The 18076-nt window shown below is 27.5% G+C and overlaps 8 protein-coding genes across 8 annotated transcripts; 4 read left to right on the top strand and 4 right to left on the bottom strand.

The window, feature by feature from the left end:
- Window positions 1–108: 108 nt before the first annotated feature.
- T551_00038 (ribosomal protein L13) lies at window positions 109–628 on the bottom strand (the record flags this gene model as incomplete). Its single annotated transcript, XM_018372305.1, has 2 exons — window positions 109–425; window positions 484–628. 2 exons carry the CDS (start codon window positions 626–628, stop codon window positions 109–111), a joined length of 462 nt encoding a protein of 153 aa, XP_018231245.1.
- Window positions 629–1333: 705 nt separating this feature from the next.
- Window positions 1334–2162, top strand: T551_00039 (protein retrieval receptor; the record flags this gene model as incomplete). Its single annotated transcript, XM_018372306.1, has 6 exons — window positions 1334–1408; window positions 1448–1565; window positions 1628–1784; window positions 1857–1950; window positions 1998–2077; window positions 2117–2162. 6 exons carry the CDS (start codon window positions 1334–1336, stop codon window positions 2160–2162), a joined length of 570 nt encoding a protein of 189 aa, XP_018231246.1.
- Window positions 2163–2250: 88 nt separating this feature from the next.
- On the bottom strand, window positions 2251–3585 carry T551_00040 (uncharacterized protein; the record flags this gene model as incomplete). Its single annotated transcript, XM_018372307.1, has 6 exons — window positions 2251–2414; window positions 2454–2699; window positions 2746–2791; window positions 2834–2896; window positions 2941–3233; window positions 3273–3585. 6 exons carry the CDS (start codon window positions 3583–3585, stop codon window positions 2251–2253), a joined length of 1125 nt encoding a protein of 374 aa, XP_018231247.1.
- A 103-nt stretch (window positions 3586–3688) lies between these two features.
- On the top strand, window positions 3689–5809 carry T551_00041 (arginine-tRNA ligase; the record flags this gene model as incomplete). The annotated part of the gene is made up of 5 exons (XM_018372308.1): window positions 3689–4075; window positions 4125–4428; window positions 4475–4651; window positions 4694–5321; window positions 5365–5809. 5 exons carry the CDS (start codon window positions 3689–3691, stop codon window positions 5807–5809), a joined length of 1941 nt encoding a protein of 646 aa, XP_018231248.1.
- Window positions 5810–5878: 69 nt separating this feature from the next.
- On the bottom strand, window positions 5879–11372 carry T551_00042 (tRNA methylation protein TRM732; the record flags this gene model as incomplete). The annotated part of the gene is made up of 15 exons (XM_018372309.1): window positions 11150–11372; window positions 10552–11104; window positions 10257–10506; window positions 9268–10207; window positions 8936–9226; window positions 8665–8893; window positions 8320–8621; window positions 8074–8272; window positions 7885–8031; window positions 7643–7844; window positions 7439–7597; window positions 7119–7392; window positions 6831–7074; window positions 6695–6781; window positions 5879–6649 (listed from the first exon to the last, which is right to left on the bottom strand). Exons 1-15 carry the CDS (start codon window positions 11233–11235, stop codon window positions 5879–5881), a joined length of 4734 nt encoding a protein of 1577 aa, XP_018231249.1. The 5' UTR covers window positions 11236–11372.
- Window positions 11373–12142: 770 nt separating this feature from the next.
- T551_00043 (uncharacterized protein) lies at window positions 12143–13338 on the top strand (the record flags this gene model as incomplete). The annotated part of the gene is made up of 7 exons (XM_018372310.1): window positions 12143–12197; window positions 12246–12347; window positions 12398–12479; window positions 12523–12577; window positions 12630–12731; window positions 12776–13187; window positions 13235–13338. The coding sequence occupies 7 exons, from the start codon at window positions 12143–12145 to the stop codon at window positions 13336–13338; spliced, it is 912 nt and encodes a 303-aa protein (XP_018231250.1).
- A 333-nt stretch (window positions 13339–13671) lies between these two features.
- On the top strand, window positions 13672–14845 carry T551_00044 (succinate dehydrogenase [ubiquinone] iron-sulfur subunit, mitochondrial; the record flags this gene model as incomplete). The annotated part of the gene is made up of 8 exons (XM_018372311.1): window positions 13672–13728; window positions 13773–13820; window positions 13879–13950; window positions 14001–14268; window positions 14311–14519; window positions 14567–14688; window positions 14734–14747; window positions 14790–14845. The coding sequence occupies 8 exons, from the start codon at window positions 13672–13674 to the stop codon at window positions 14843–14845; spliced, it is 846 nt and encodes a 281-aa protein (XP_018231251.1).
- Window positions 14846–15861: 1016 nt separating this feature from the next.
- T551_00045 (uncharacterized protein) lies at window positions 15862–17936 on the bottom strand (the record flags this gene model as incomplete). The annotated part of the gene is made up of 3 exons (XM_018372312.1): window positions 15862–17462; window positions 17504–17671; window positions 17711–17936. The coding sequence occupies 3 exons, from the start codon at window positions 17934–17936 to the stop codon at window positions 15862–15864; spliced, it is 1995 nt and encodes a 664-aa protein (XP_018231252.1).
- Window positions 17937–18076: the final 140 nt, after the last annotated feature.

The raw sequence follows: 18076 nt of genomic DNA on the forward strand, positions 1-18076 counted from the left end.
GCTCTGCAGTATATGTTTCCATGGTAACCGAGACTGCAAGCGGCAAAAGGCGTTGCAATGTACATAGGAAAGGTATATTCACAGGCCAAAAGCCAGCAAAGGACCAGATTACTCATGAAAAACAGATGTCCATTGCCCACTTGTTTCCCACAGTCGCTGTATATTTTTGCGGTATGGATGTACCGCTCCTTCAAAACACTTAAGCCGCTCAAGACGCCGCTCACGGAGCCTGTTTTTCGGTAACATTCCTGCTACTGCGTGCCGTATCACTGCACTTCCACCTTTACGCTCCATCCACTCCCGCATCGTCCACTTCTTTAATCCTCCCGGTCGCCCTGTATGTCTCATATATACACGATTCAACTTATTCTCATCCAACCGTAATAATCCACAATGTGTAACAACAACATAATCACCAACATCCGCTATTCATGTTACATATATATTACATATAAAGTGCTGTATATATAGCATTATATATACCCGCCGGATGATAAATTGGCTTATGTTTGCCCATAAGCAAACGCGCCAAGACCGTTGCTAGGCGACCAAGAACGCAGTTGTGTGCGGAAATTTCGTGCCATAAACGGGCTGTTGCAGGCTTTGTAAAGCCCTGGAGAGAAGACATATAAGAAAGATAGAATATATGTGGGCAGAGAAGGATTTGATGGGGGTTTAGCGAGGTATATGCGGCTCTTTTCCGGAGTCTATGCACAGTACGCTATTAAATAGGCTTTGAATCCGTTTCGAATACTATCGAAATTGCCATATATTCGGTACCGAAACGTAACTTAACCGACGCATATATACTGCACAAGTATAAAGATATACACGAATTACGATTTTTTTTCGCGTATACAGCGAGTTTAAAGCGCATATATGCCTGGATAGAGTGTTTTAAGACGCATATACATGGTCTTTTAAATCATTGGGCCAAACTTGTGTTTTTCTCTGTATGCATGCAGCATATATACAGCAAAACTAGTAAAACACATATTGTCGTATATTACGGGTGAAACGCATTATGGCAAAGTATATATTGGGAGTATAAGACAGTGTATAAGTGGGAGGGACGTGAAAAAACACAAAACACAGTGCAAAACGCGTCAAAAGAACAAATACATTATTAAGAAACAAACGACACTTGTTTCAGGCATAAACAGTGTATTTTGCATGGGTCTTCAGAGACACCGCCTCAGCACTGTCATTGTGGTGGTTGACGATATATCGAGCACACTTCGATACACTCGAAGCCCTTTGAAAAATCCAGTGCATACAGCACACATACAACACGCATACAATACGCATATACCACACATATACCGCATAAATAATGGATACAGATGATCTGATGCCGCCAGAAACACTGGTCAATATCTTCAGTACCAAGAAAAACAGATTTGCTCAGGTTTGTTGCCTTATTATTTTTTGCTGCTCACAAAAACAGCAATATCAAGCCTTTTTAGACCAGTCTACACCTTACAAGGCTCGGAGATGGCTAAGCTCACTTGCACTACTTGTTTTATTTATGGTGCGGATACTTGTAGTTCAGGGATGGTATATCGGTAAGCAAACAAGGAACAGCAGTACAGCAGTAGAAAAAAAATATATTAATTGATAAATACAGTATGCTATGCACTTGGGATTTATCTTTTGAATCTATTTCTTGCGTTTCTTACCCCAAAACTTGATCTTTCATTGGAACAAGATCTTCAAGAAAATGATGATACAGAAGTACGACTACCAATTCGACAAGATGAAGAGTTCCGGCCATTTATTCGAAGGTATATTATTATTAATGCTTATAACAAACATATCTTGAGGAAATTGATGTATTAATTAAATGGGGAATATAGGCTTCCGGAGTTTAAATTTTGGTATTCAGCAACACGGGCAATAATTATTGCATTTGTGTGTAGTTGGATTTCATTTTTTGATATTCCGGTTTTTGTATGAATAAAATGAAAAAACGAGATAAATTGGTTAATTATTGATAGTGGCCGATTCTGTTGATGTATTTTTGTATCCTTTTTGCATTTACTATGCGTAGGCAGATTAAACATATGATTAAATACAGGTATAGAAAAGTAGTGCATGGAGAAGCTTACAATGTCAGATATGTCCCGTTTGATATAGGAAAGAAGAGGTTTTCTTCAAAATAGAGTGATACAGTAACTAGAATAGAGAAGATGTATGAGATTGGAATGCATATTAATATAGAAAGATGTAAAAATAGTTGAATAGAATAAATCATATAAGACAGTCGAATCCAATGACGCCATCACCTTGCTCGATGTTATTAGTAGTTTTTTTCTTAAAGTGTTTTAAGCAGCGTTCAAAATCAAGGACGGTTTGAACTTTTTTTGCCAAGACTTGAAGTTTCCAAAAATGATGAAAAGAAATAAATGTATAGCCTAAAGATCAGTATCTAAAAAATGTGTATGAAAACATACAGAATAGCTGCTTCACTATTTCGTCTATGGTTATTCCGTGATTGTAGTATTGAACAAAGATTTTCTCAAGTTTGCTTTGATTCATCAATTCAACAATATATGCCAAAATATTTATAGCAGCGAGTGCAAAGGAATACCAAGGAAGATCAATATTGTTCTGGTTCGATCGGGATTCGGATACCATAATTCTTGTATGATCATTTCGTGTTAACACAAAGTAATGTAGCATTTCTAATCCAAAAAAACCTATATAAAAATAAATATAGCCGATCCAGTAACAAAACTTATTCACCCATAGACCTAAAATCTGTACTAGGGTCATCTCCTTGAAAACCTATCTACAATACTTAGTATTATTTTTATAAATTAAGTATTAAAACCATCACCCAATTTCTTTTGCTGTTTTGCGGTACTCTTACGGGAACAATAATTGCGTCCCATATCTATAATTATTAAAACAGTATAAGCACATAAGGTTAATAATTACCTCATGAAATATTTCTTGGTTTTGATGATATTGGACCTGTGTATTGCACTTTTGCATTATAATTTTTTTCTCTTTTTGAATACAAAAAATGCACATAATTGAATAACGAAGACATAAACTATGTTTAGATGGGTCTGTTTTCTTATAATTATACTTTATTTTTTTCTTCAATAAAATAGATATTGTAACGGCATCAATAAAGTTAGCTTCTTCAAAAGAATCTAAATATCCTGCTCGGTATAACAAATCTTTCCATTCACTATATACTGCTAGAGACAAAGACAATTCAATATCTAAAAATGTTAAATATAGAACAAATATCAAGAATTTACAAATATCCCAGACTAAATTTCCTAATTTCTCGTTTTCTCCAGGATTTAAGTTTTTTCTTTTTTTCCCTGCATATTTCACCAAAGTATGTTCATCCAAATACAAAAAAAGATCTAAAATCCTACAAATAGACGTTTTTCTACTGATAATTCGATAAATAGCTTTATAAATTCTTCGTATTTTCCAAATAACTTGACAAAAAGAATCCTTAAAAAAAACGTCCCAAAAGCTCTTTTTTTGCTGTTTTTTAGGACTATTATAAAACTCTCTTCTTCTAATAATATATAGTAAAACTGATTCTGAAAACGTTGTCATTTTATTTCTAAATATCTATTGTTATCTCTATATTTTTGTTATCTAAAAATCATGATGTTTGGAGTTGCTACGGTAACCTTCTATTTAAACCTCTGATAAACGGATGCTAAGAACAACTTGTTTGTTGAGAGCTATAATAACAAGATTTTATAGAATAAATAGGCAGAAAAACACCGTTTTTAAAAGTTTTTATAGTAGAAATATGAAAAATATTGATACTTTTGATGATCTGTCAAAAAACCTGAAAGAAATAGGGATTTCTGAAGATATTTTGTCTTTAGAGGGAACTGATCCTTTTAAAAATCCAATAGATATTTTTCGAACATATATTTCATATCATCTTTCAAAGATTACATCTATTTCAGTAAAAATACTTCTTCCTATGCTTGAACAAGTTTCTAAGTTAGAAAATGGAGATCTAATGTTACCAGTTGCTAGATTGCGTTTACAGGAAAAACCTGATATTTTGGCTGAGAAATGGGCACAAAAGGTACCCATAATGCTTGTGTGTGTTAAAAAGATTTTAAAAAGATTTTAAGTTTCCTCAAACAATTGTTCGTGCGAAAAATCAAGGTTCTTTTATTCAATTCTTTTTTTCACCGGAACTACTTACAGATTTGGTCATTTCTTACATTTATAGAGACGATCATAAATATGGATCTAATGATTCTGGTAAAGGAAAGAAAATACTAGTTGAATTCGGAAGTCCCAATATTGCAAAACCATTTCATGCGGGTCATTTACGAAGTACCATTATTGGTTCGTTTGTATCAAATATACATGAGCTTTGTTCATGGGAAGTCATTAGATTTAATTATTTAGGTGATTGGGGAAAACAGTTTGGTGAGTATGTCAAATTTTTTATTTTTTTTTATTAATTTTATGATAGGCCTTTTAGCAATAGGTTTTGAGCTATATGGTAGTGAGGAAGAACTTGAAAGGGATCCTATTCAGCATCTTTATGATGTTTATGTAAAAATAAATACAATTGCTTCACAAAAAGATAACCCGGAAGCTGATAATGTAAATGAAAAGGCTCGAGAATATTTTAAAAAAATGGAAGAAGGTATATTATTATTAAAAATAGTAACTTTCTAACAAATTCAAGGTAATGAAAATTTTCTTAAATTATGGAAACGTTTCCGAGATTTTAGTATTGAAAAGTACAAAACTACATATAGTCGCTTGAATATTCATTATGATGAATATGGCGGCGAATCAAAAGTTTCTCAACAAAATATCGAAGATGTGATGAGAGTTCTTAAAAAAAAAAATCTTTTAAAAGAAGATAAAGGTGCTATATTAATTGATCTATCAAAATTCTCGAAAAAACTTGGAAATGCAATGCTTAAAAAAAGTGATGGAACAACTCTATATCTTACAAGAGACATTGGAGAAGCCATTCAACGATATGAGCATTATAAGTTCGACAAAATGATTTATGTTGTTTCGTCGCAACAAGAATTACATTTAGCTCAACTTTTCAAAATTCTGGAACTTCTTGATTTACCATGGGCTAAGTCATGCTCACATATTAGTTATGGGCTGGTTTTAGGAATGAGCACTCGAAAAGGTACAGCTGTTTTTCTAGATAGTATTCTTGAAACAGCTCAAGAAAATATGCATGAAATAATGAAAAAAAATCAAAAAAAATATATTCAAATAGAAAATCCGAAATTTGTTTCAGATATTGTTGGAATTTCTGCTATTTTGATACAGGACATGTCATCTAAACGGTATTTTTTTTAAATATTCTTTTATTTTTCTAAAACCTTATAGTATAAATAATTATTCTTTTCTATGGTCTCGCATATTATCATTTGAAGGTGATACAGGTCCTTACTTACAGTATGCTCATTCCAGGTTGGCATCTATAATAAGACATTCAAATATTTCTATAGAAAACATAAAAAAAGCAGAGCTTAATTGTTTAACAGAATCTAATGCAATAGATTTGATTCGAGTACTAGCTAAATATCCTGATGTTATAAATACTACGATAAGAACATTAGAACCTAGTACTATTATTACTTATCTTTTTAAACTTACACATATTATTAGTGGTTGTTATGATATACTTTGGGTCATGAATCAACCTGAAAATATTGCAACAGCTAGATTATCTCTTTATCTTGCATGTAAAAAAGTTCTTAATAATGGTATGAGACTACTTGGATTAACACCTCTTGAAAGGTATATATTATTTATAAATTATTTAAGTTAATTCTATTTAGAATGTAAACATAAATTTTATTTGTAATTAATTATAAATGCTACTTATTATATTATTTGTCTAAGTTCCACATAACTTCTGTTTTAAATATATTTTTGAATTAAATAAATGTTTATGAATATTATTGCGTTCGGCTTCTATAATTATTTTCTTAATTAAATTTCTTAATTCTAGATATGATACATTTTCTTTATTGGATGCCGATTCTAAATATTCTATAATATACATCAATTTCGATATTATATTATACACATCCTCATTAGATGTCCAGCCTAAATGGCCGTCATATCCTTTTTCAGCAATAATTTGTAAAAGTATTTTTGAGAAGGAATTAGCCCACAATGTTAACTTATTAACTATATATCCATCATCATCATCTAGTAAAGTTAATATTTTAATCATTTCGTAGTTATCTCTTGTATTATCTTTCCATAAATTCATCTTTTCATGAATAAATAAGTTATTAGTTTTTTGAGTACAAGACAACATCTTTGTTTGGAACTCTGTAATATTTTCAAAATCAATAAGCAAATTAAGCAATTTTTCTTTAAATAAAAATGAAGACTTATAAACAATAGACAAATTATTAAGAAGAAGTTCTGATGAATAAACAGAAGAAAATATAGTTTTTTCTGAAATGATTCGAGAAACAACTTCAGATGCAAGATCTCTTATTATTCGGTCATCATCTTTTAAAAGTTTTAATAAAATAAAATAAAGTGGTAAAATATTTTCTAATTGCTGAGGAAAATAATTAAAAATATTATTTAAAATAAGATGCCCTGAAAAACATATTAAAGATTGCATTACAGACATTCTTTTAGTAAAATCCTATTTATTGATTAATAAGTTTTAATAATAGTATATTATACGTACTTTATCTTCGTTGGAATTCAAATCGAGATACTTAATCCATATACTAAACTGTTCCCAATAAACTTCTTTAGATTCAGTATACCATAACTTATAATATGTAAATTTTCTTATCTAAAAATATTTTTTGAAATACTACCTTATATAATAAAACAGATATTAGTAAAAGAATAACATCTTTGAGATACATATTATATGGATCTTCTAAAAGAATCATAGTTTCTAACACAATGGCCTTCAAATCGTTCATATTTAAAGATGAAAAAGGTAAAATATTAAGTATATTAAATAAAGATAAAATTGCTTTTTTTTTAAGAGTTATTGACTTATCTTTAGAAATAATTGTGAAAACTTTATTGATTATAATAGAAGAAATAAGTGTCCTAAATACTTAAGCAATATTAAAAACAAATCAATTACTTTTTACGTTTTCGTAGTATGTTCTAAATAATTTAATATAGTTAATTTAACATCATGACTAGGATTTTCTAATAGTTCTATTACAATCGTCTCATATTTAATATCTTTTTCAATTTTTTGAAAAAACTTTTCTAATCCATATAAAAGTATTACAGAAACTTGTTTTAAAAGAAGATCTTGTCCAATTATTTTTTGATTAGATTTTTCCGATTTAAGAAAATCCATACAAAATCTTATCGTCATACAACAAAGTTCTGTTGTTTCTTTTTTAAATGCTAATTCTATAATTTAATTAATTTTAATCATTTTAATTAAAATATCAAATACCCTCAAATTTTGTATTTACATTTTCTTTTATCCAATTATGTTTTATAAAATAAGTAAAAATTATTTCTAAAACAAGATTTTTAGTAATAGCACACGGATTATTATAAACAATAGTATCAAATTTTTTAATTAAAGCATTTGCTACATTTGTATAAAAAGCTAAAAATGATTAAAAATATTATATATAAAAATTCAAAAAATAACCTTTTAACTCTTTAACATGATACATATTTTTACTATTTAAATGACTAGTCCAACTCTGTATTAAATATTTAATTTTTAATAAATTTCCATGTAATGTATTTTGAATATTTGCATTACAACAGTTTATAGTATTAATAATAACAGCTATACGAATATAAGGTGATATAATAGTTGGTATAGCTTTTGCAGAAACTTCACGTACCTTAATAATTAGTTAAAATTAAGTTAAAATATATTTTAACCTTCCAAATATGACTTCTAGAACAATAATCCAAAAGTGGTATAAACTCATCCATACCTGTCCATCTATTATCTGGGTAATCTATAGCAACTTCAAAATATGATATTAAAGTTAAAATCGAATTCAATCCAATATAAACAATATTAGTCTAATAATATAAGTTAAAAAATATTTTTAAAAGGTAAGAAACATTATATTTATCAAACTGAGAAATGTCATCTTTTAATTGTTGTAGAAGATAATCTTTTAGCTTGGGATGCTTATTAAAAAAAGTCCTAGTTGACATTGTTTTAGTAGTTGGGCAATAATCTTGTCTATGTTTTCGACTTCCAAGTGCACGTGTTAAAAGTGCATTAAATAACATCATACTAGAATTCCGAACAGACCAACTATAAATATATCAATAATTATGTCTTAGAAAGAATCAAGATATTACATATTAGATTTAAAACCGTTAATACTTAAAATAAAACCTCTTTCAATAAATTTAGTAGAGATATTTGACAATCTAGTTTCAAGAAAAATAGTTCTTAAAGTATTAAATGCATAAATTTGAGGTATATTAATATGGTTTTTTTTATTATCAAATTCTGCTATAACCATAAGTTCTTCAATTGTTTTTAATAATAATGGATGTGTATGATTTATTTCAGATGCCAATATACCAGTAATACAATAAGGTAATCCATCACTCTTAGTAATAAATGATGTTTTTTTTTTCAAAAAAAATATGATTTCCTAATTTTATTAGTACTTAACGTTAATCCTATATTATTATAACTTGAAGCCATGTTTCTGGAAGTAAATTTAATTTCTTTTCAAAAGATGCAAAAAGAGCAGAGCATACTGTAATAAAATTTGGATAAATTGTAGAAATTGCTCCAGGATGTCGAATGTCTATTAACCATTCTTTAAATAATTTTCCTCCATGAATATACTGTTCATATATAATTTCTAGAAATTGATTTGTTTCATCTAATGGACGTGATAAAATAATAGCTAAAAGTGCACTACTGATATCAAGAATGCTAACAAACATATTTTTATATTACCTTACTTCTTTTATAGCTCTCCATGAATAAGTTAGTATTATTTGTGTAATATGATTTGAAGGAGCTGAATTATTTATTTGTAAGCATTCATCATTTCTATTATTTTCAGATATATTTATGTTTATAATATTTTCAGGAAGTAAAATTTGACATGAATCATCGGATAAAATTGGATTAACAATTTTCCATATATTTTCACAAAAATCTATTAATTTATCATACACGGTCATCCAATAATTTTTTGTTTCAATATACAATTTCATATTTAAATGAACACTACTAAGAATATATCTAAATATTAATTTTTCATAATAAAATATCTCAAAACTTACTGTAAAGTAAGTAAAATTCCATGCAGTGGAAATGAATTAGCACCTAATAATAAATCTTTAGATCCTATATGAATAGCATTATCAAGTTCATCAATTAATGCTTGCACCATTTTAATAGGATTATCAAGAACATTGATATTTGAAACCAAGCCTTCTGTTTTTATAATCCCATGGTGCTTAACTATTATCTTTTCAAAAATAAAATGTAATGCTTTAGCTCCTCCTTTAGCATTTATTGCACGATTACTTTTAATAAGCTCTAAAGATCTATTAAAAAATATTGTAAGTTCTTCTTGTTGTGCCAATCCGTCAATAGGAAATGGAGACATACATAATAACTGCATAGCTAGTTTTTGTGGTTCTTCATATGCATTTACAAACTGATCAGCAAGAATCCTAACCATTGTAGCATCAAATATTTTCAAAGGAAAATGAAAGTTCATTTTGTTTTTTTTTTCAAAATTTAAAGATATATTTGGATCAATTCCTGTATCTATTAAACTTCTAACAATATTTAATGCAATAACTACTCGCGTATAAGATAAGCCAGGCAACATTTCATTTTTTACAAAATCGTATAACCATAATATAAAATTTTCAATATTAGTTAAAATATCTACAAATTTTAATTCATTAGATGCTTCAATTTTGCTTATTTTCTTTAATTTTTTTGAAAAAGTATATGAAGAAGTAGAAAGCCTTAGAAGAATTTTGTTAACAATATCAAGAATAGAATTCCGAGAATTTGCATCAGAATCAACAATTAATTTTGGAAGATTAATCATTATAAGATTAAGATAATCAAAAGAAATCGGTGCAGAAAACTTAGAATTTTCTACAATCAAAGATAAAATAGATAGACGATGTGACATTGATAAACTATTTAAAAGATTTGGAATAGTGTTTTGAAAAAGACCAAGAGTTCTCAAACTTTGATTATCTATTTTAAAAATTGGAACAAAAACATGTAAAATTATAAAACTACTTACCAAATTCTTGTAAAACGTTTGAATTATTACCAACTTTTAGAATAGCTATTAAAAGACATAAATATTGATCAGAATTTAACTGTTTATTATCTTTGAGCTTCTCAATAACGATCTTATAACATTCTATAGATTGCCCTAAAATCCCTGGAAGAAACCATTTAGTAATATTTTGTTCAAGAGTATGATCTTTTTTGCAAAAACATTCTACAATATGTGGAAACCAATATTCTACCCAAATTTCATTCGAATTCTTAACACAATTAGCTAATTTTCAGTTTCAATACTTTCTATATACTTTCTGAAAATGACGATTTAAATCATGCTTTAAAATTACCAAAAAATTAACTAGCATTCTCGAAAGAGAAGGAGCTAATGTAATATCCTTAAGAAATAATACTCGTATAGTAAAAAAATCGGGTTCAATCGCTAAAATAGAATTTATTCCCAGAAATTTCACTAATATATCAATTACGTATGTTGAAGCTTTTACAGATGTATTTTCATTTAACGCTTTATAAAGAATTTCGTTTAGTGATTTCTCTAAATGATCGCATGATAAAGTGTTTTTTTGAAGAGAAAGCATTTTTGTAAAAAGTTCTCGCAAAATATTTTGCATTACATTATTTATTTCCCATCTTTCCCAAATAAAATCATACATTTTTTTCCAAACAGAATCTGTGAAAATGCCTAACAACTCATCTTTTATTAAAGGAAAATGTTCCACAGCCTGGATACAACGAGAAAACCATGTACTTAATGTTTGAAATAAAGATATCTGAATGTGATGTGATAGAGAAGAATTTTTGATGTTAACAAAAATATACAAAAAATAACATAACAAGATAGATCTTATCAAAATAAGTTATTCATTTTCAGGAATTTTAACTAAATACATACTTTCTTCCTTCTTTAAAACATATAACGAGTTCATCTGGTTTTGAATAAATAAGAACTTTGCGTATATTTTCTGATATTTCATAATCTTTTTCAGTATATTTATTCTCCTTTGATACTGTATCTCCTATAGAATCTTTATAAACAGATAATTTACGTATTGTCCAATCAAGAAGGATATTTTGTGTTTTTTCATCAAGTTCTATCATATTTTATATTTTATATATAATTATATTACTCAATTTTGCGACTATATTTAAGACAGAAAATGCAAAAACCCATTTTAACAAAATATATATGATTCAAATCAAACCGTATTGATAAATAAAGAATAAACGCTTATTATATTTTAATAACAGTAACTATTAAATATACAAAATATAAAAAATTAAAAAGTATAAAAAAAGTAATTAATTAAAAAACAATAATTATTTAAAATTGCTATTTATTATTTGTTTTTGTTTAAATACATAAAATTGTTCTGTTTAAATAAAAATAGATAATATTTTATATGACAAACTAAGAAATACTAAATGGAAAAATTTAAAAATAATATTTAAAAAATACCTGAAATGGTTTATTAAATACATAAGTTATGTATATATGATTTATATATACAAGTTATGTAAAACTATATATATATTATATCTTACTATTATTACTAGTTACAATCTCTTATTTATCTTCTTATACAATACACATATACTATTTATATAATAATAAATTGATGTAAATATTTTTTAAATATTCATATTCTTTTTCTTTTAGTTCTTTAGCACTATAAACAATTTAAAATATGTTCTTTATAAAAAGTTTGTATGAATGTAGAAATATATTTTTTATATTTGTTAAAAAACTAGTACTTATATGTAAAACATTTGCTTTAATAATGTTTAAATATATTTTTAGATTTAAACATTCATCTAAAGCTTATGATCGAAGATTGTATAACTCGTAAACACATCTAATTAAAAAAATCTCTAAACCATTAAATGACTCGGAAACAAAATCTTCTTAATACACCTTTACATGGGATTTATATTCCAGGTTTGAATCCATAATCTGTAAAATTTTTACGTTCTAACAAGGTACCAGTTGGTTTAATTATTGTGGGAATTATTATAATTAATAAAAAATATTTAGTTCATGGAATAATATTAGCATTTATATTAAGTCTTTATAAGATTTATCGTGGAAGTAAATTTTATTTTGATATCTTGAAAATAATTTAACAATTTTATGTATAGAGCCATGTATATCACTTCGTTCAGATAAATTTCAAGAGTTTGAATTAATTGAGAAAACTGTTATTAATTATAATTCAGCTATGTAGAGTTTAAAAGGATTTTTATTTAGATTAATGAATTATTAGATACCGGTTTGCTCTTTACAAAAAAAATGATATATTAGGTTTACCCATTGGACAGGTTAGATTTATAAATAAAAAATTTTCATTATTTTGATGAAAAATATCTATAGCATATTACAGTATCTGTAACAGTTGATGATAAACAAGTTTCACGTCCATATACTCCGTGTTCATCCGATGATGATCGAGGATATTTTGATCTTCTTATTAAAGTATAAACTATGTTAAACGAATTTCTTTTTTATACTTTTCCTAGTCATATCCTACTGGAAAAGTCTCTAAATATATCGGGGAAATGAAAATTGGACAAACAATACATGTTAAGGGTCCTAAAGGACAAATGTCGTATTATCCGGGTCTTGTTCGAGAATTTGGAATGATTGCAGGTGGCACTGGAATTACACCAATGCTTCAAATAATTCGAGCTATTCTAAAAAATCCTAAAGACAAAACAAAAATATCTCTTATATTTGCTAATGTTGCTGAAGAAGATATTCTTTTGAAAGATGAATTTGATATGTTAGCAAAAAAATATTCCAATTTTAAGATATATTATGTTCTTAATAATCCCCCTCCTTATTGGACTGGTGGTGTTGGTTATATTACTAAAGATATAATTAAAGAACATTGTCCTGCTCCTGCACCGGATATAAAATTATTATTATGTGGTATATTTATAACTTCTCGAATTATACTTTTACTTATTAGACATTAGGCCCTCCTCCGATGATAGTTGCTATGAAGAAAGAAATAGCTTTTCTTGGATATGATACACCTCGTTTAATTTCCAAATTGACTGATCAAGTTTTTGTATTCTAAAGACTCAGATAATACATATGTATGCAAAAAAACTAAATTTATAGTTTTTATTTTGGAAATTTAACATTTAATAAAAAGATATATACATATAATTAACAATTAATAAAAAGAAGTGCAACATTAGATAAATAGACTTATTTATACAATAAAAATACTATGGAAAAAATTCTCTGTTAAAAGTAATATATCTTTTTTTTTTAATTTTTCTCTATTACTAAGCAAGTTTAATATTTGTCTAACTTTCGACAACGTAACGTTCTATCAAAAATACGTGTCAAAAATATTAAGAATACCAGGAATATTTGAGGTTCTGTATTTAATAAAACTGTAGGAATGAAGTTTTCATATTGTTGGAACAGCTTTTCTGTTCATTTTGTAGGGTTTCACGCAGTAAATTTATAATTTATCAACTATAATTTACTTATTAAAAATAGAAATATGTTCGAAATTTAAGAACTTCATGTATTCCTAGAATGAGTATGGTAAGTACTTTTATAATTTTCTCAAACATCAGTTTTAGATTCTGAATCAAATCAATAGTCAGTGGCATCATCAGAAATATCATCAAAATCTGATAAACCTAATATAAAAGTATTTTCTATCTATAGATGGGTATTTTATATTTTCATAATAAGCTTTTGATGAAATAATATTTTTTAAAGAGTCCAGAAACGCCTTCTATAAAGCCAACAATGCAAAAATACGAAATTGATTTAAATACTACTGGTCCTATGGTTTTAGATGCTATTATTAAAATAAAAAATGAGCAAGATGCAACACTTACTTTTAGAAGATCTTGCCGTGAAGGAATTTGCGGCTCATGTGCTATGAATATTAACGGTATTAATACACTTGCATGTTTATCTAGAATTCCTATCAATTCTAAAGAAGTTAAAATATATCCTCTACCACATACATATGTAGTTAAGGGTATTGTTTCTTTTTCTTTTTATATTTTTCTCATATTTATAGATCTTGTACCTGATCTAACTCATTTTTATAAACAATATAAATCAATTCAACCTTATCTTCAACATAAAGAATTTCCTGAGAAAGAGATTCTTCAATCCCAAAAAAACAGAAAAAAACTTGATGGTTTATATGAATGTATTTTATGTGCGTGTTGTTCAACAAGTTGCCCTAGTTATTGGTGGAATAGTGAAGAATATCTTGGGCCAGCTGTAAGTTAACATTTTATTTATTTAAACGGCATTTTAAATCTTTTTAGGTATTAATGCAGGCTTATAGATGGCTTATTGATTCCCGTGATGATGCAACCCAAGAACGCAAAGAGAAATTACAGAATTCAATGTCGTTATATCGCTGTCATACAATTATGAATTGTGCTAGGTAACTTTTTTTTATTAAATAATATATACTAATGTGGTATTATAGAACATGTCCGAAAGGTTTTCTTTAATATATATGTATATAATTTTTAATATAAATAGGTCTCAATCCCGGTAAAGCAATTGCAGAAATAAAAAAATCAATGGCTATGGATTGATATATGGAAATTTATTAATTATAAAACATATTGGTCATAAAAAAATATTAACTATAAAAAATATAAATTTCATAAAATTTTTAATTGATTTTATAATTTTAAAATAGTTAATGCATTATTTTTAAAAAATTAAAAGTTTATTTTTTATTTAGATGTATTCAGTCTAAGTATTTAACAAAACAAGGAATATAAACTCAAATAAATAATTTGTAATTTTTTCTAAATATGTTCATTTTATTCTATTAATGTACATCATAAATCAATATAAAAAAAATAAACATAAATTTTCTGTTTCGATAATTTATTTGTTTTGCAAGTATTCGAAGTATTTGCAAATACTTCATTTATATTTTAAATATATTTTTTTAATTTATATATATTAATAAATATATAATATTACTTTTTTTAGAAAAAATATAAACTAATGATAATTTATATTTAAACAAATTAATAATAGAGAAATTACATATAATTGTTATTCTAATAAATAAATTATATATTAATTATTCAATATTTTATAAACTTATAAAAAAATCTTAAATTTAAAATTTTATCCTATAAAATATAAATAATTTGTTTAAATTGTGATATATAGTTTTATTTTTCAGTACTCTAAAACATTTCAATTACTAATAATATTTATAAATTGATTGAATTTATTAAATTAATTATAATTTTATATAAAGTTGAAATGTTAAAAATTGATATTATGAAATATTTACCAAAAATAATTCAATTTTTAATACACAGTAGCCTGATTAATCTATTTCTAATATTTTAATAAAATGCAAACTTTTTTTATTAAACAAAAATAAAAAGTTTTATATATTTTTAGAATATATAATTATTATATGTAAATGGTAAATAAGATGAAAAATATTTTTAAAATTTAATATAAATCTTAAGCGAATATATAATAATACATTATTTTATTATTAGTATTCATTCTATTATTAAAATTATTAAATCATGAAAATCTATTATAGTTTCCAAAAATCCTCTTTAATATCACATATTTAAACAAGAACAACAGACTCTGCTTGTTCTTCAGCCATATCATCTGGATTACCTGTCAATACTTCCGTAATAGCATCCAAAACATTATCAACATCATCAACATTCAATCCACAGCTCATAGCAATAAGTCTTCGATATTCATTCATTCTTTCTCCAACTCCTGCTGTAGCAAAAAGTTCTACAATAGTATCAATAAGTTTTTGGCGTTCCTTTTGTAATTCCTGAAGTTCATAAATTAATTTTTCTTTTTCTTTTTTATCTTCTTTAAATAATGTAGGTGAATGTTGCTGAATTAATGACTCTTCTTTGACTAATCTAGTCAATTCTCTTAATTGATTTCTTTCAACTGCTATTTTTAATTTTTTAGATACAACTTCCATCTCTGCATTTGCATTTATTATTGCTTGTTTTTGTATTTCAGCTGCATCTGGGCCACTGCCAATTATTTCTTTAAGAGCTTTTCTAGAAACTTCAATTTCACGATTCATATTAGCAAGTAATTCAAGAGCTTGAGAATGATAAGATTCTTTATCTTTCAATTCAGTATCATATGTATTTGCTAAAAGCTTTAATTTTTCTTGAATTTCTGGAATAGTTTTTTGAGTAATTTTAATCGCTGTTTCAGACGAATATGGGTCAGGTTGTTTAGTAACATAACGGGAAGAGCTGGGTATCGAAAACATTGATTTGTTATAATGTTTGTTATAATGATCTATAGATTGTCCGTTCATATATAAAGAATTTTGTCGATGAGGCAAATTCTGGCGCTGGCGTTCATATTCAATAATATATTCTTCAGCAGTTCGTCCTTGGTTATTAGGAATATGTAAATTAGCATGAAAATTGGTTAAAACACGAACACATTTCCTAGCCCCATTCCTAGAAAATATAGTTAAAGCTGTATCCCCTTCAGAATCTCTTGCATCTAATAACTGTGCTATTTCGTTTGCGGGTTGAGTTTCAGATAAATGATTCAATATTGTTTCGGCATAATATTTGGCAGCTGACAATTTTGAGCGCGATGTTGTTGTTGAAGCAATATGATGAAAAACGGTTTGCAAAAACTTATCGGATAAATGTATTGTAGGATGCAGAATTTGCACTAGTTGCGGAAATGATTTTAGATCATAATTATTAGTAAATAAAACAGATCTCATAAGCACTGTTTGCCCTTGTAAGTTAACAGCAGATATGTCAGCACTTGCATCAAGAAGTGCTTCGACAACACGTAAATGACCCATTGCACATGCCCAATGCAACGCAGTATGCCCCTCTTCGTCAATAATCGCATTAGCATTAAAATCGCTTGGACAATGAATAAGAAAATCCGGTAAACTTTGGTGGTTTGATGACATAAAAAAATCAAGTAAAGCTTCACTATATTTATTAAGCCGTTTGTCGTCTGGAAAATTCTGAAGAAGCTGGGTATATTTTCTCTTTCTGCTTCCTATAGCTGCATCCAGTTCGGAATTCATAGGTGATGCTTCAGATTCTAAATGACTTTGTGTACTATGTGTCTCAACTGATACAGAATCATCCATTGAAACACAGCCAAAGTCTTCTTCTCCAGGAATAGTGTGTTTTACTATACGTGAATGTTCTTAACATATATTAGCACTGCTAACCATCATTTCCAATTACTTGATGTAGGTGTTAACTGTGGTATCCCTTTAGGCACTGAAATACTCTGTTTAGACAACGACGGCGGGCTCTTTTCATTAAGTTGGTATTCTAAAATGGGTTTTAACAAATGCTCAACTTTATACTGCTGAGCAAGCTCCAACGCACGAGAAAGAGGAATCCAAGTCCCTGGTCCGTTAATTACTCCTTCTTTCTACTTATCCCTACCTTGATACTTCCCGTATCCTCCCTGAACCTTCTCGTGCTCTCCTTTTTGCACTTCTCGTTCTAATATCCGTGTACGTTGAGGCTTATCAAAATCTGCTACTTTAAGAATCTGTGTTGCGTTAATATATGAATCTGAATAGCGTCGCATCACTGCAACGCCATTTATAACATATTCATAGACTGGAATACCACTATATATTGTTTTATAGATTTTTGGCTCAGACATCAATACCTGGCCGTCAGCCGCTCTGAACGTTGAATATCAGAATATAAGGTAGCAGATGTTGCCAGGCAACGGTTTCTAGGCAACGCTGAGCAAGGAGACATTAGCCACTAAAATGGAGGATTGACGGTGAACATCAGACA

The sequence above is a fragment of the Pneumocystis jirovecii genome, assembly GCF_001477535.1.
Source record: "Pneumocystis jirovecii RU7 chromosome Unknown supercont1.1, whole genome shotgun sequence".
In the NCBI taxonomy this organism is placed as follows: Eukaryota; Fungi; Ascomycota; class Pneumocystomycetes; order Pneumocystales; family Pneumocystaceae; genus Pneumocystis; species Pneumocystis jirovecii.